Raw genomic sequence first — 17936 nt, 5'->3', positions numbered from 1 at the left:
TGTATTAAAAAATAATTAGATTTACCTAATTTTAAAGCAAACGTTAAGTGTTTTAAATTTTCAACTTAAGCGACAATAAATGCTTTTACAGATTAAGATTAATTATGCAGATGTATCAAAATAAAACGATAGCTAATAATAAAAATGTATCCATCCATTTGATTTTTTAGAGCAATTACTTTAAGTGGGTATTAATTAATTTAATTAGTCCCATTATCCAGGCGACTTAATTTTCACATTAATTATCATACGAGTTGAAAGTAACGGAAGAATGATTTATCAAAGTAAGTTACATACTTGATTTATCTAGAGAATAATAAAGTAAAAATGAAGAAAAAAATATTTCATTTGCTACTGTTGAATTAAGGTTAGGGGGGTATTAAATGCATCAAATCAATTCATTCTATTTCTCATGCGCTGTGAGTATGTTTTAGAAATTAAATTTTAATTAATACAGAATATTAGTTTATTCTACACTGTTAAAATTTTCATTCTAAGACTATGATAAAATAACCGGCAGAAGTTTGCCCATTCAGTTAATTGTATAGTTTACGGTAACGAACATTATTTGCCTTTAAGGTTTTGAAACCGTTTATAAATAGCATTATTTAAAAAAGCCAAGAATACCAAACTTTATGTTTTTTAATCATTTATAGCTATGTTTCAAAACTGTTAAAAAAATTTACCTATACATTGGAGATCGTTTAGCAAATTTATGATACTGCTATCTATGCGTAAATGAGAGTATCGTAATTTAGCTGACCAGGGACACAAATTGGGGAGTGCAAGACACGGGGAATTCTTCATGTGTTGAAGAGAATAGAGAAAATATTGTGTTGTTAACGATGAGACTCGAAACCCCATTCTATTAGTGAGATTGACAGATTAACCCTGTCGTCTATAAAATGTACCCATCAGCAAGAAACTAAGTGACTTCATTAGGCGGGTCTAGTTGGTGCGATAAAATCCTGTTTGTTTAACCCTATTAGGTGAAAGCAGTTACTAAACTGTTTTTTTTTTATAAGTTAACAGTTTGAATACCATCTTACTTACGGTTATTTGACTGTTTTGTTTTAATATGATAAAATAACGATTAAATAAATTGTTATTTAACAATTTTTTCGTAGAAATTTCCCCATAAGCAGAATATTTTCAAATGTTCTGCAACAGGACTTATTAATTTATACAAATGTTCTGCAAGCATTTTTCAGCGAAAAAAAGTCAACTTTACGTTAAAATACAATATTTTCATTTATTAAAACACAGGATCATACACAGATACACTACATTATTTTTTAAACCAAGGCAAACATTCTTGATTTGTTACTTTTTCAAGCCCTTTTGAAGTACAAAATTTTGTTGATGATGATGGTGAATTAATAAAATACATGTGATATGAAGGTCCGAGCATTAAAATAAGCGCTGCCTTAAAAATCTTTCGAATTGACAAGCGCCCAGATGGTGCACCATTTGCAATCACAAACATTCGCTGGTCTGTTGTTCCAACTGCTATGAAACCTTCAGGTCATTATGGTCTACAGAAGAATGCATGAGATTAGGATTGGGGATTATGCGAGACTACTGGAGGCTGGGGGAGGGGTTCGCAGGAAAACGCTGTCACTTATTCAAGATACAAATTGTTCTGCAGGACTTCGTTTGTTCTGTGACGTACGTCACAGTTTTAGGCACTTTCTGCTTCTGGGGAAATTTCTAATAGTGTGGAGTCAATTCTTTTCTGTTTGAAAACAATTACTACAAGCTGCTATTTAAATAGACATAAAATGTTGAGACTTTTAGGCATCTGTTGAACTTCCAGGTTCAACATTTTTAAGGTAATTTTATTATTCTTAGAGTGAAACTGGAAGCATAAGATGCTGGACTCGCCAACTGCGCTGTGTAGCGGTCAGTGAGCTTACCTCAGATCAGGAGGATACTGGATTCGAATCCCGACAACGCATGGATGTTCCTTTCATTTTCTGTGATTTCTGCTCCTTTTATGGGGGCAACGTTGGCCTACCTAATATGGGGATCTTGAAAGAGTGGCCAACATCTGCCCTATTGATACCTGAATGACGAGTGCAAATCAGGTGGATATTGGGAAAGATGATGGACACGCATACAATAAAAAAATATTTGACTAATTTATTACTTACTAGCCGCCTAAGGCGGTCAGCTGTCCGCCACGCTAAATGTTTTCACAAATAAAGTTTTTTAAAACATAGCAGGAAAGCGATTATCATATCAAAGCGAAGCGTTCTATTTACGTATCGAATATGTTGCCACCCTTTTAATACAAAAGTTAAACTTTTCTCCACTTTGATAAATGTAAACTAATGCGAACCTTACAATTAAATTATTAATTCCTTCGTATATTATTGGTTTAAGTTGTCGAAAATTAATATTTCAATTGTAAGGTTCACATTCGCATACATTTATAAGAGTGGAGAAAAGTATATGCATTTTTTAATAGTTTTTTGAATATGGCTCTTTGAAGACGAAAAAGCATAGATTTTCTTACAAAATGACTGATAACCAAAAAACTAATCCAAATTTTTGAAAAAGAAAAAGAATACTTCTTTATTATGTCAAAGCACAATTATGTCCCAAGTTTCGTGCCTGGGCGAGGCTTCTGGGGCGATATATTGTGATTACAGACGGACAGACAGACAGACAAATAGACACACACGCAGCCGCGTTTATTATGTATAGATTCAAGTTACGATATTAAAATAAATACATACTTTCTCTGAATAAAATGCCTTTTACTTTTGAGGATGCTATGCCGTGAAAGAAACTTTTCACATCAAATTCTGTATTACCTCCATTAGTATTTTAAAGTTTAGAGAAGAGTTTAGTTAAACTTAAATTAAACATCTTGATTCAAATGTTGAAATATAAATATTTTTCAAAATATTAAAATGCAAATAAAGTATTGCAGGATAATTCCCCTACTAATACTAAATAATTCTACAATAATTTAATCCCAAATAATTCTACAATGTCTTGTCTGTATTTTTATTATAATTTTTTTTCAGTACTTAAACATTATGGTTTTCTCATCACTGGTTACTTGAACTCACTCTTTTATACTTTAATTTTTATAATATGTCGATAAATAGAAATTTACCAGAAAGGATTTCTTACTAATCATCGAGTCTCTTAAGACACTGTGTGGGTGAGAAAGAAGGAGAGAAAGATAGAGAAAAAGAGAGATATAGATACAAAGATAGACAGAGAGATTGAGATATAGATATTGATACATATATAGATATTGATATAGATATTGATATAGATATTGATATAGATATAGATATTGATATATAGATATTGATATATATTTATATGGATATAGATATTGATATAGATATAGATATTGATATATAGATATTGATACATATATATATGGATATAGATATTGATATAGATATTGATATAGATATAGATGGAGATTTAGGAGTTATGAGATATATCGGAAAATAGAGAGATATAGATAGAAGCTAGACTAGATAGAGAAAAATGGGGGAGAAAGTGAGCATAATGAGAAAGAAATATTTCATTTGTTACTGATAAAGTTAGGTTAAGTGGCATTGATAGTGTCAGAATAATTTATTCTAATATTTGTAAGAATTTTGCAAAGTGGGAACGTTTTTTTCTAATACTTAGATTTCATTCATTGAAGAATATTATTTTTTCCTAAGCTCCATGACTTTCAATCAGAAAAAAAAAAATTGCATTATTTAATTAAAGACAGTCCAACGTTAGAGGTTTTTCAAATGCAACGGGAGATAATATTTTAACAATTAAAAAATAATAATAATACTGAAAATGTGAGTTTTACAAAATGCTGGACCCGAAAGTGATTACGTAATTGAAATTTTTTCCTAAATCGCAATCCTGATATTAAAAATACTTCCACGTTTCACAAAAAGAAAAGAAAAAGTTTTTTTTACTGGATTTGTCTGGTTTTCCTCAAAATGAATTCGGTATGTTTTTATAATGTTTTTCATTTATCTTTGCTCACAAACTGAATTACGATTGTAATGTTTATATTTCTTTACTTTATTTTTGACAAGGATTCCAATGATTAGCGATTCCGATACTTCCTGTACTAATATTTATTTTAATAATATTAGAATTTGTTTAAAGACATACATAATGAAAATTTGTAATATTTTATTTATGTTGCAATTTAGTTTCTAACCAAAATACAAAGCAAAGTTATCAAATTTTTTTTACAAATGAATTACGCATTTCCTTTTAATGTATTACTTTTCATGATTACTAATGAGAACATGAAACTAATTATTATAAAATATTAAATACGAAAATAAGAAAAGAAAAGATAAACTAAAAATTAACGCTATTGCGCTGATATTTTCATAGAAATCAATAAGTTGTTACATTTTTCTTTTCAGTTAAACTTTTTACGCTTAGTTCAGATTAAATAAGAGTTTTAAGGGAAATAATTAAGAAGCATGAAAATGTTTGACATTTTTTTTTAATTCCTGAAATATTTTATCGTTACATCCTTAAAGATACTTAAAACAACCTTTTTTTTCTTCCTCGGAAGGAATTCTAGAAAAAGCATACTTTTTTAAAAATAAAACTATTTTAATTAAAATCATTCTTATCTTTATAAGAAATACCAAGTTTATTTTTTGCTAAAAATTTTGAGATCTCTTTGTTTCTTTCAAAATGTTTCATGAAGTTTGCTATTGAGTGCACAGAAAATCTTACTACGCCTTTGTTCAAAATGAAAAATTAAGTGAATTAATTAAATTTTTCATAGTTATAATATCAGAACTTTACTAAAAATCTCCAGAACCACTAGATCGATTCAAATGGAATTTGGAATGAATATTAAGTCGATAAATACAAAATAACCATTTAACAATTTGGCATGGAAGAATGAACCAGAATCGAACAAAAAAGGGTTTATATAGAATATAATTTTCTCCTAAATCCAATAACTTGAGAAAGCTAGTTTTTATATTTAGTGGAGTACAGGATGAAATGATTAGGTAATTAATAGTGAAAGAGCATTCGGGAGCTTTTGCACTAAATAAAACTGTTAAACGATACGACATTGATCATACAGATTCCGAGGGACAGTAGAATCCTGGTTTTACAAAAGAAGATAACCTTTTGTAATTTTATTTCATTTGACAACTGGCGTTGAACAACCGACACGATTCTGAGTTCACGACCATTAACATTCATTTCTGTAACCTTGTAAATATTAACCCAACCGAAGACAAGGGGGCTCTTTTATCACGTATTGCCTTAGTTGAGGGCTTTTTGATGAAAATAAAAAGCATTAACGTTAGACAGAGAGGAAAACCAGGAAAACTACACAAGGTGATTTTAAACCATGTTCAATCTACCACTAAATATATTTTACACCGCACTGTGGTCAATGAGAGCTTGAAGCGAAATTCGTACCAGCCAGCCACATATGTGATGCTATATCCCTGAGCTAACGCTGCTCAACCTCTTGTAGTTAATAAGTTTAGGTTTGGAGTAGCCTCCTTCAGAGACATCTAAGACAAGAGTTGATATAAATATATGGCGAATCTAAATCTGATCTCATCTGCTAAAAAAATGGATAACGATTTGCAACATTCAGAATACTATTATAGAGTGTATTTAATTAAATTGACACCAAACAATATCAGCTAATAGTTTACTATCAATCGATGATGTTTCTTAAAAATTAGAGCAATACAGTTTAGAGCAGTTCCTAAGTAAAAAGAAAACTTTTTTGGTATAAACTTAGATTAGTCTGTGTTTAAGCGTGTTGTCTTTTAAATTAATGTAACTAAATTCTCTTTTCAGGTTTCTTCTTTTTCTCTGCCACATTTGCTGAAGAAGAGTGTCTCAGTAAGCTAATTTTATTTTTGTATTTTGAATTTGCATACAATATTTTACGCGTCATATTACATCCGAGAAAGCTCTGAGAAAAGATAGAGTGCATTTATCAGCATTTTTATTAATTTGCTTTCGTGCCTGTAACGACGGAATCTAGCAATAGAAATTGCGACTCAATTCCGGCTAGCTAGAATGCTAAAATATTAACTGTATCTCCATCGCCTAATGACATTACAAAGTTGGATCGTTTTCTGAGTTAAACAAACAGAATTTCAAGTCAAACAGAATTTAACGTTATTTGGTGTTAACACTAAATGAAATACATAGTCTTTAATCGCAGAATCGAATCAAAAAATCAAATTCTTTATCAATTAAAATTTTTATACTTTAAAGACTAGGTAGAGAACTCAAATTTTATCTGGAACTCGGTTCTAGAAGACAATACAAATTAAAACCATTTTTGAATCGCTACAAGCATATTTTATTGCTACATGATTGTCAAAGGGTTTGTTATCGAATTTCCTCTGCTTTAAGAGTAGCTAGCTCATTACAAGTTTAACTGAGGCTCTGTGCTAGAGGATACTACAAGTTTCAATTATTTTGTGAAAGCCAAAGACACAATTTATGGTAATATTATTGATAATTAAAATGTATCGTCAATACAAATACCTTTATTCGACGAGCTAAATGGCCGAAATCGTAAACGCCCCTCTGTGTTTGATGACATTGTAAGGTTTAATCGATCGTTTTCCGGAGGCTACTATCAGATTTATCTTACTATTATCACTAACTTACACAGAAATTTCAAATAACTTTGGGCATGCTAAGGGAGTTGTATGCCTGATAACAATACTCTTTAAAGTTGTTTCCTGATCACTGTAATTAAAAATTGCCACTATATCTAGAAATTTAGTTTGCAGTGAGTAGAAATTTTGATCACTTTACGACTAGTTGGATTACTCAAATTTTAACTATATCGATAACTATATCGATTTTAACTATAACGAGCTATAATCCTATAGTTTCCTAAATAGTGCAAGCTATTTTTTCTCCACTTATTTCTTCTAATTTTAATTTCGAGAACTAACAACCATAACCAACATTTGTCTAAAACCAGTAGAAAAATAGCTGCGTATAGTGAAGAAAATTAAGAACTGCATTTTTAAAGGACACTAAAAAAAAAAATAAAAAATAATTATCAGCCTAGAAATAAAAGCAAGAGTGCATCACATTTTTGATTAACTTCTATCTCCCCCGAAATTTCCTCCCACGTCTTTTAAAATTTATGCGCTCTACGATTTACGTTAATAATTTTATTATTCCTTTTTTTTGTCAGCCAAAAATTGCATAGTAAGCATCATTATTTTCGAAGTAAACTTCTACAAACACTGAATTTCCCCTATACCTTTGAAAATTGACTTACGATTTTCGTCTTTGATCCAGGAAAACCAGAATTATTTTTTTAGTTCACCTTAAATACGTTTATTATTTAACACTAGGAGGCCTCACCCCCTTCTCGCTGACGCTCACTAACCCCCGGAACTGCTTTCACAGTTCATTTCGGATTGCTTCGCAATCCAATGCTCGCTTTGCTCGCTCATTGGATACGTTCTTAACGTCTTGTTTTTGTATACTTTTTTGAATACTGAAGTTCCGAAAACTTTTCACTGTAGAAAATTCTAAACCTGTAAATTTCAATATTAATTTGAAATTGCAAACAGTTCACATATTTTTCTTAATCACACTATTCTAAATTTCAGTTGTTGAGAAAAGTAACTGTTGTAAGTTTTGTTTTAAAGTCTTTACCACCAGAGGGCTAAAGTCATGTGTTGTAAAACAATATGAAATAGTAGTCTGCCACTGAACGCCGGATGTAAAGCATCGGCTTTGATGAAGATAATTTTGCATTTTTAATTCTCTGAAGGGCGCCACCTTAATAATATGGAATTTGTAAAATAAATGTATATATTTTTGATTGTTGCCGAAGCCCATCATTTTGTGTTTTCATCAGTGTTCAGAAGCAGAACAACTATAAGTTTTTTTATTTTATCACAAAAAAATAAAGTGTATAAAAAACAAAGAAAAGAGTAAGAAAATGAGTATAGTCATAGAAAAAGTTAAAATTATAATATATTATTTGTCAGTTAAAATAAAACTTTTTGTTTAAGTCATTGCTAACAATTCAAATTTCTCCGAGGCAATTCTAAAGTATAAATTAAGGTAGTATTGTTAAGTTGAAACACAATATTTTTAGTTTTGATGTCAACAATACAATTCAATTTTTCACAAAAACGATTGTTTCCATTGTTAAGTTCAATGTCAACAATTCAAATTTTTCTGAGGCAACTCTTAACCTCTAAATATTATTTTTTTATGTACACATTTCTAAATGTCAGTATTCAACCACAAAACAACTTAAAATCCTCAAATTTAGCATGAAGTTGTAAAATGTAATGAAAGAGGGTCATAGCAATAATGAAAGTAGAAGTAAAGTTAGTACTGTAAAATTAAGACTATATTTTTAATTAATGAGCCAAGTTCTTCAAGAAGCAGTTGTAGATGTAGTTTGCTCATTCAAAACTTTTTATAGAATTTCTTTAAGAACACAATTGTTAATTCGGGCATTTGGCGATACAACACTTTTAGAATTGAAGGATTTGTTACGTCAAGCACTCAGGTATCATAATTTTGATCTAGTTGCGCTTCTACGTCATTTTGATTTATGTTGCTAAGTTAACTTTCAAAAAATTCTATGGCTGGCAACAGCATTTTTATTTTTTAAGTTGTTTATTTTTATTTCTTTTAGAATTCGTTATTTTTTTAGCGAAATGTTTTTTAACCTAACAGAATTCTTTGCCGACTGTTTTCTCTACGAATGAAGAAAATAAAGTAAAATATTTAACTGTTGTGAAAAGAATCTTATTTAGTTGTACAAAGTACTTCAGCCAAAATTTGGGAACCACGTAAGAGAATTATATATATTAAATCAGAAACACATCATTAAAAGGCAGAATGCTTTGGTGTTTTCAAAACAAAGCAAACGTTGCCACCGGCGGAAAAGAAATACTGCCAAAATTTGGGAGCCACGTAAGAGAATTATATGTAATAGATAGATTATTGACATAAGTAGTATTGTCTATACAAAATTATAAGCAAGAGCTTCTAAGAAAAAACAAACGAACAAAAAGTGAAATGCAAAACTAATTAAATGAAAATTCGAAGTAATGAAAAAAAAAACATGTCAAAGCTTTCAAGAGAGTGTAAAATGTAATTTTTTTCCATCAAAATTTTAACATCTATGTTCAAGCAAATTGGATAGCAAAAAAATTTAATGTTACCAATTAGAGTTTAAAATATGAAGCCAAAATTCTATACGTGACCAGAGATTTTAAAAGTTATTTCCCGAGAAAATTTTCCTTCAAATATAAAAGTGATCTTACTTTAAAATTTATGATTAAAAAGCTTCTCTACGTTTATTATTTTCTTGTCTTTTCTTCCTTTAAAAGTGCCCCAATTTAAAAGATGAAGAATAATGGATTATAAATGTTTAACGCATTAGTAGAGTTCTTGATAAAGTGCAATGGACCTTCATTTTATTTATATTGCGGTGTTATCAAAAACTTATTGTCATGTACTTCAAGCGTAGACAATGAATGTTGACAATTCACATTGTAAGTGCATTTTGTATTTTTTTCTCAACAGAATACTGTTCAAACATAAAGTACTTTGAAATTATTTTTAATGCATGCCTACATGCTCCTACATGCTTTTACGATTACTGCTCGATACAAGAACCAGAATTTGCTATGTTGCGCCAAATGATAACGCTGTTTGGTAATTTAATTAAGCCGATCAAACGATGCATAAAGTGAGGCTGACACACACACAAAAAATACCGAAGGCATGAATATTTTCTTATTCTTTGAGTTGAATGTAGTTTTTAAGAACGCAAAAACTTGAAACTACTATGCTGTGCAAATCGTGAAAAGTATTAAATAATTTATTTAGGCTGCTCATTTTTTTTGTTACGAATTAAGTGGGACAGAAAATTAATAAAATCATAAGGGACCCTTGGAATTGAAAAACCCTTATTAGCCGTAAGCAGACAAATCTATTGCGGAGCTTCACTCCATACCCACGAATATCCATTGTGAAGCTTATGATAATGATCTATAATGCTTAAAACTGCAATAAAAGGGCAAAAATAAAAACAAAAATTTTTAAGATGTTTATTCTTGAAAAAATATTGACTTATTTATTCCCTTAAGCTCACTACTATTACAATAATATACATTAATTACAATAATATACACCGAAGAGCCATTGCATTATGACCACCCTCCATCTATAAGAATGGTCTCGCCCAGGTTTTCATGGTTTCTCGCCCAGGAACAATGTTTTCATGGGGCACATTAGGACCCATATTCCTCATAGAACAATCCCTGACGTCTGTAAGCTACTTGAACATAGTTGCGGACCAGGTTCACACATTCATGGCAACAGTTTTTCCTGCGGGGGATGGTGTTTACCAACAGGATAATGCACCATGTCATAAGGGTCGAATCGTCATGGATTGGTTCGAGGAACATTCCAGTGACTTTTAAGTCATGTCTTGGCCCCCAAATTCACCTGACCTTAATCCAGTAGAGCATTTGTGGTCCTACTTGGAAAACCAAATTCTGTGCTGCCACGCTACCCCCTCGCAATGTGAGGGAATTGAAGGACCAGTTGGCGAGCGCTTGGTACCAGATACCTCAGACTACCTATCAGCACTTTGTGGAATCAATGCCACGGCGGGTGCCAGCAGTTTTGAGGGCTAAAGGTGGTTCTACATGTTATTAGCAGGGTGGTCATAATGTAATGGCTCTTCGGTGTATATTAATTACATTATTCACAATAATATACAATATTATATATTATTGTAATTAATGTAAATATTACATTAATTACAATAATATATAATAATTACAATAATATACATTAATTGCATTGATTACAATAATATACATTAATTGCATTGATTACAATAATATACATTAATTACAGTAATTAAAGCATTTTATATATTGTTTATTATGCCACTAATTGATGCAATTCCGTTAATCATATCGCAAATTGGACAGGTGCATGCAATTTAGACATGATAAAATAGATTAAACAAGTTAAACTAAGACATGCAATGTTTCAGACTGAGAAACTAAATAAACTTATGATTTTATTTATTTTGCGTTAAAATATTGGAAAAGTAATAAGAGGCACTTGAAATTGAAAAACCCGTGTTTACCGTAAACACACAAATCGATTGAGAGACTTCATTCTTTCAATATCCATAGTAAAGCTTATGATAAGGATCCATAATGCTTATAACTAACTACAATAAAAAGTTAAAAGTAATAACAAATTATTTTAAGATATTTCTTTCTTCAAATAGTATTGACTTATTTACACCCTGAAAAGCTCCCTGTTACAATAATATGCTATTTTAAAGCACTCTATTTAGTACTTATTATGCAGCTAATTAATGCAATTCTGTTCATCATATCGAAAACTGGACAGGTACATACAATTCAGATATGATTGAACAGATTAGACAAGTTAAACTAAAACATGGAGCAGCGATGTCTCAGAGAATAGAGAGTTCGCCTTCCAAAGTGGTGAACCGGGTTCAAATCCCAGAAATGGCTGGTTGATACGAACTCCGCCTCCGGCATACACCAATCACAGTGCTGAAGCGCAAGTGGTAGACAGATCGTTGGTTAGAGTCCCCTTGGGTTAGGCAAACCACGGGAAGTTTTCTTGGTTTTCCTCTCCATGAAACGCAAATTCAGTTTAGTTCCATCAAAAAGTCCTCCACGAAGGCAAATTTCTCCCAATACTTGATCCAGGAATTCCCTTGTCTTCTGAATCTGGCTCAAAATTACAAGGCTACGGAGTAAAACTTAGTTGTCGTAAACCCAAAATTGGATCAGCTGCCCAACAACGGCTATAAAATAAAAAACTAAGATATGCAATATTTCAGACTGAGAAACTAAAAAAAGCATATTACGTTTCCAACATTTTGAAATTGATACGGATTTTAATGAATATGAATTAGGGTTAGCATAGGAAAATAATGCAGGCTTTATCTTCATTAAGCAGCAGTTTGTTATTGAAAACTGATCAATCAAATCCATAAAATTTATTGTTCTTTTTTATCGAATTCACCTCAGTAAATTATAACTTGTAGTCTTAAAATGAAGATATCAGCCTTGTTGACCTATTCTTAAAATTTTTTTTTTTTTAATTCAAAAATAATTTATAAGTACTCAAGTTTGTGTGAATTGGTGACAGAATTCGGATTGCTTTTGCATTTGTTTAAAATATATTTGAACTCCAGTTTCATTTCCAAATTCTTCATCACTTTTAAAAATGTATATTATTTTACGTTAAACAAAGCAATAAGTAATGGACAGGTAAGAATATGAAAGATTGTTAAAGCTTAAAAACGCGTAAAGGCATTATACATTTTTCTGTTTTTTGTTAGTCACATTTATTGCTCTTTTGAACAATTCTGGCAAAAAGTTTCATATAGAGAGTTTAATTTAAAATTTTAATGAAATTCCTATGCTCATCCTGGTGTGAAACTTTTTTCTTCTAAAGCAAGGACTTTTGTATTTTTAGTTTTAAAAAAATGCATTTTTAAAAAGTTATAACTAAGTTAAAAACAAATTGTAATCAAAAGTAGAAACAAGACATTTATTTTGAGAGAATTGAAAAATTATTTTGTTAAAAATACTTTTTTATTTCATTCTTAAGATTTTAAGTACGTGGTGAACACAATTCACTGTCTATAGTTATTAAAAGAATGTATAAGTTAACTCAGAATTCTCGAAGAAATAAAAGTTAATAGAAAGTGGTTTTAACACTTAAAAAATGAAATAGAAAAATCTCAAAATTTGTTGTTTGGGAAGCAAAAATTAAAGTTTATACAATTGCAGTTATTAGCAAACTTTTGATGTCAAAAATGCTTAATTTTTCGACGTTAAACATTTGCTAGTTGACAAAATTGCGTTGAAAATATTTAATAATAAATTATCTCTTCTTCCAAAAACACTCATTATTAGTAAAGTTTTCTTTTGTTTCTCATCAGAATGAAAATTTTTCCCCGAATCACTCCGAATGATTAATAAAATATCAGGTAACAAAAAATTATCAATAAACAACATCCTTTTCAGATAACTTATTTTTGGTATGATCCCATGGTACTTAATTTTTCGGAGAATTTAAACACACGTTAAAAGATGTTGTGAAATAATGTAACGTAAACACACTCATTACGACATTGGAAATTATTTTCAGATTTTCCCGAATTCACAGTTCAGCAAAATTAAACAAAATATGTATTTATCTCCCTTTCTTTTATTATTGCGCAGTTTACCATAAAAAAATTATCGGAATTACATATAATACTGATAGTTTAGTTATTCAAGTGGAGGGTGCTAAAAATCATCAACACTGTTGCAGTACGTAAAGAATTGAAAAATAATATTTTTAAACTTCAGAGAATCGAAATATTCCTACCCCTTTTCTCTACGTACAAAAATCATTCCGAGTAGAATAAAATTGTTTTGGAACCAACTTTTATTTGGCCATACTATAGTTTCGGTTCTCTAAAAAGGAACTTTCTTCAGTATCTTGACACTGAGAAAATTCTTGTTCAGAGAGTCGAAACTATAGTAAGCCCATTTCTGTACTTGATTTGTGCTTCATTTATGTTGTTTTTCCCTTCAGTATACGTAGCACAAAGTATACCATATCCCTTAGGAAACTTTTATTTGCACCGAAAAATATTTTTTGCTATATTTTTTTCTAATCTTTTTTGTTCAAATATTATACTTGTATTATATTTTTTGCTATTTTTTGAAATTAAAATATAATTGAAGTATGCAATGATGATGAAAAACTGATAATCTGATTTGTTAAATTTAAGTAGATCGGTTTGATTGGTGCGGTAAGAATAATCTCTAACTTTCTTAAAAATATGGATCAATTTTTAGTATTTTTTTTAATACGCACTGTTATTCTCTGCGTTTTCTTATAAAAATATTTAAAAAAACATACGAAAAAAAAACAGTTTTTATCCATGAAAAGCCTTATAACGTCATAGCGAAACTGTGAATTGGATTTTTCGTAAAGTGTGCAGTGAAGCAAATGTTAGAAGGTTGAAGAGGTTTAGAGCGAGCATCACTGGTTCCATGCTGCTGAACTCACCCACTGTATTTCGGAAACATCACAATTTATACTATAAAGCACGTTAAATTAATTGAGTTTTTCCTGTTTTACTTTTATTTTATAACATGATTACATGAAGTAGCGCTTCAGTTATCTTTTGTTCGCGAATATATGAGATATTCCAATAATAGCACCTCGCATTAAATTTCATCGAAATGCTATTAGCAGTATACGATTCTTTGATAATTTAATTCGCTTGGTTTATTGTCAAAATTTCGTGAAAACATTTCTTAGAATTACAAGAAAGAAAAACAGTTTAGTTGGAAATACCGTCGGTCATGTTTCAGCATTCATAAAAAATTTGAATGTTATTGCATATAGAATGTATTTTAAACTGTTAATACTTTTTAAAGATAATTTTAAAAGGAAATGAAAGCTTTTTGCAGAAACTTTAATTTATAGAATCTGATAGCCAAACATTAATTGAAAGATTTTCCTTTTATATTCACTAGTTCTTCTTTAAGGTATTTTTGAAAACAGAAAAAGAAATATTAATTGAAACGAAAGATGACTAAGATATTTCAAAATAGAAGTTTTTATGTTTAACGTTTGGTAATCATTTTGAACCATTTATTTCAAGCAGGTATTGATTTTTTAAAAAAAAATTTCTTTTGATTGTAATAACGTAGAAACTCCTTATTTTCATTAAAAAGAAATATTGTCCATTAAATACTTTTAAGAAATCTGGTGTTCAAAATCCTTATTCACCAAAAATTTTCATCAGTCACAAATTGATCTTAATATTTTTGTTATCTCGCCTTTCAAAAATACTATCAAAATGAAAGGAAACATTATCGAGGTTGGCGGGACTAAAATCAGAAGATGCCAGAAAGATGCTGAAAAGTTTTTATTAGATTATTATTATTTTCTTAAGAATACAACTTTATTGTATTTTTGCAGGTTCTTTCTTAAAACCTGCATGATGAAAAAGAACATTTCAATAATGCGCCGTATTATATGTTTAATGTTGCGTATAGTATTATATAGTTTGTTTGTTTTTACACATGTTTTTTGTGTGTTTTATGTTGTATATGTCGTATTACATGTTTTTTGTTGTATATAAGTTTTAAGTTGCATAGTTGCATATTGTAACACTGTAAAGTTGATACCTAAGATTTTACTCAGAAAAAAAATTGACCAATTATCATCTCACGTACATTGGTGAAATAACTAGTGAAGGAACAAATGATTCTTTTTTTGCAATAAAGGGACTAAAAACATATGAAACGAAACCTGGCTTCCTATATAAGACAAAAACAAAAATGGGCATTACCTGTACCCCCAAAAAGTAAACTGGTGTTTTGTTCGGCACAGCGACTGACCGACACCCTGTTTGTCAGAGAATCACATGTCTAATAGGACGTATGGATACTTCTAACAACTACATAACTCTCGCATCGGCGTTTACCAAGCTGCAATTGTTTACCAAGGTTCTATAAATCCCTGTGGCAACCGCAATCACTCTTGCACCAAGGTTCGCTTTAACTCATCAATGGTTGTTGGAACTTATCTTCGAGCAGCAATTAAGTGGCTAAGGACGTCTCGTAAGTGTTCCATGGAGTTAAGGTCAGGGGACACCGCCGGCCTCCGCAATCTTTAAAAGACCCTCCGATTGGAGTTATTCGTTCACCAACTAAGCCCTGTGTGAACGGGTGTAATAAATCATAAATATGAAATTTGGTTCATAAGTTCAGCAAAAAAGTCCCACATTGGAGGAAAAGATTTTGTCCCTGTATCGTTGACCTCTCAGAGTAACTATCGAACTAACTCATGAATGTCTGTATGCCCGTCTGCAATGATGCGATTCATCTCTGAAGAGAATACACCCCAATAGTCCTCTGTCAAAGGTGTTATCGACACCATACTAGCCGGTCCTTTTCGTGGTTCTCAGCCAAAGGGATGTAGACGGCATCGTGCTTGGCCAGCTGATTTAAGTCACTGGATGACTTATCCGTGAAATGGATGCTTCTGTTGCATTATACAGGTTGCAAAAGGTTGTGTCGCTGCCCCCCGGAACTATCTATTTTGGCTTGATGTCTCAAATAACGGTCTCGAGCCGACGTTGTTGCTCTTTTGTGGTTTTGTTTAGGTCGGTGCACCATCGTTCCTGTCTCTGTGAAGTGTTTTCAGTGAGTGGACACTATATTTCAAAAAACCCCAAGGTCTCTATTACAGGTAGCCTATGATTGGTCCGTCTCGAGCCTTAAAGCTCTTGTTCGTCTAGTCTTGAGGCATCGTTTAGACTATGACGACTAACCATACTAACAATGAGTAAACAAAGAAACAAAAAAAAATTAAGTGTGAAACTAAGCTGTGATATTTCAAACAGTCCATGCGCTATAAACTTCGGCTATTAAATGAAGTACCTCTGCGCAGACGCGATCCCAGGGCCACTGCCTTACGATTTCTCAGTCCACTGTGTGGTATAAGAAGCCGCAAAGAACTAAGCTATCATCTAATACCTTATTTGCATATAGGCGTTACTTATTTTTGTTCTCTTTTTTTTAAAAAAAAAACTTGTTCCTTCCTTTAATTGTTTTCATTAGTGAAATATATATACACATATATACATATATATACACATATACACACACATACACACACACATATATATATAGACACAAACATAATGCCACGCTTCCAAATTTTTATTACTTCAAAATAATAAATTTAAACAGCTTATTAGATATTTTAAGTAAATAAACTAAGTACATTAAATGAATAAATCAAATAAATGAAGCGATTTTAGAAAACTTGAAATTTATATTGTTACATAAATGCATAATAATATTAAGTAATGATTATAGTTGTATTTCGAATTGGTTTCCTTAATAAAATGCAATAAGAATATAGTATTACTTAACATATTCTTACGCGTTTGCATAATTTTTCTGATCACATTAATTATATTTTTCATCGAAATAGTTTCATTCTTCATCTGACGCATTTGTTAACGGCCTTAAAATTTATTTGTGTACTGATAAAAAGATAAATTGGAGATAGAAATTAATCTAAGTACATAAAATAGATGAGAAGATTTAGTTTTATCTAATAGTTTGCTTAATAATTACAATAAAAAATAGGCCCATAATATACTTTACTTATTAAATATACTTTACTTGCAGCTTTAAAATTCGTTTTCAATCTTTTGTGCTGCCATCTATGGAAGAATAGCGGATTCATATTGCTTTTATCAGTTGTTTTACCATAGTTTATACGATGAATATTACGGAAAAAGTTTATATAGGCTGATGATTCGAGCCAGCGAAAATAACGTCCAATGCCAAAAATTATACTTCTACCCACTTTATTGATGCCTGTCTCCTCTTTTTCAGACTTTTGTGTTATTTTTGGACCATCTCCAAATGATCTTATGAGTTAGATACAAAGTATTTATTAAAAATACTGAAAGAATTTCTGAAATATTTAGTAAAGGGTGGAGATAAAACGGAGAAAATCAAAAAATATGAATGGGTAATTTATTCCGCAGTTTTCCTGTAGATGGGTATCTTTTTTGTGTAAATTTTGTGTATGCATTAGGAAATTAAAAAACCAGTTTACATTACTGTTAAGGTTTACTTCTGTGATTTGAAATTTATATTTATAACACTTTTAAGGAAATGAAAATAATTATAACTGTAAGCGAAATTGCATAACTTTACATATCCAGCAAAGTAATTGAAAAGAAAAATTAAAGTTTCATTGAGTTTTGTGAATACTGAGAAAGAAAACTTTTATGCCATTTACAACAATCAACATAAAAAGTACTCATTCAAATTTTAATTCTGTTTTATCAC

General features: G+C 30.6%; 1 protein-coding gene across 1 annotated transcript in view; it reads left to right on the top strand.

The window, feature by feature from the left end:
- The window catches only part of LOC107454037 (UPAR/Ly6 domain-containing protein qvr), a 100767-nt gene that overhangs the window by 69317 nt on the left and 13514 nt on the right, over positions 1-17936 (top strand). Inside the window, exon 2 of the mRNA XM_016071085.4 lies at positions 5836-5880. Within this exon, the coding sequence (XP_015926571.1) occupies positions 5836-5880 (45 nt within the window). The remainder of the gene's footprint in view (positions 1-5835; positions 5881-17936) is intronic.

Source organism: Parasteatoda tepidariorum, chromosome 7 (genome assembly GCF_982258835.1).
Source record: "Parasteatoda tepidariorum strain Cologne lab strain chromosome 7, Ptep-v5.0, whole genome shotgun sequence".
NCBI lineage: Eukaryota > Metazoa > Arthropoda > Arachnida > Araneae > Theridiidae > Parasteatoda > Parasteatoda tepidariorum.
This window is presented reverse-complemented; position numbering and strand designations above follow the sequence as displayed.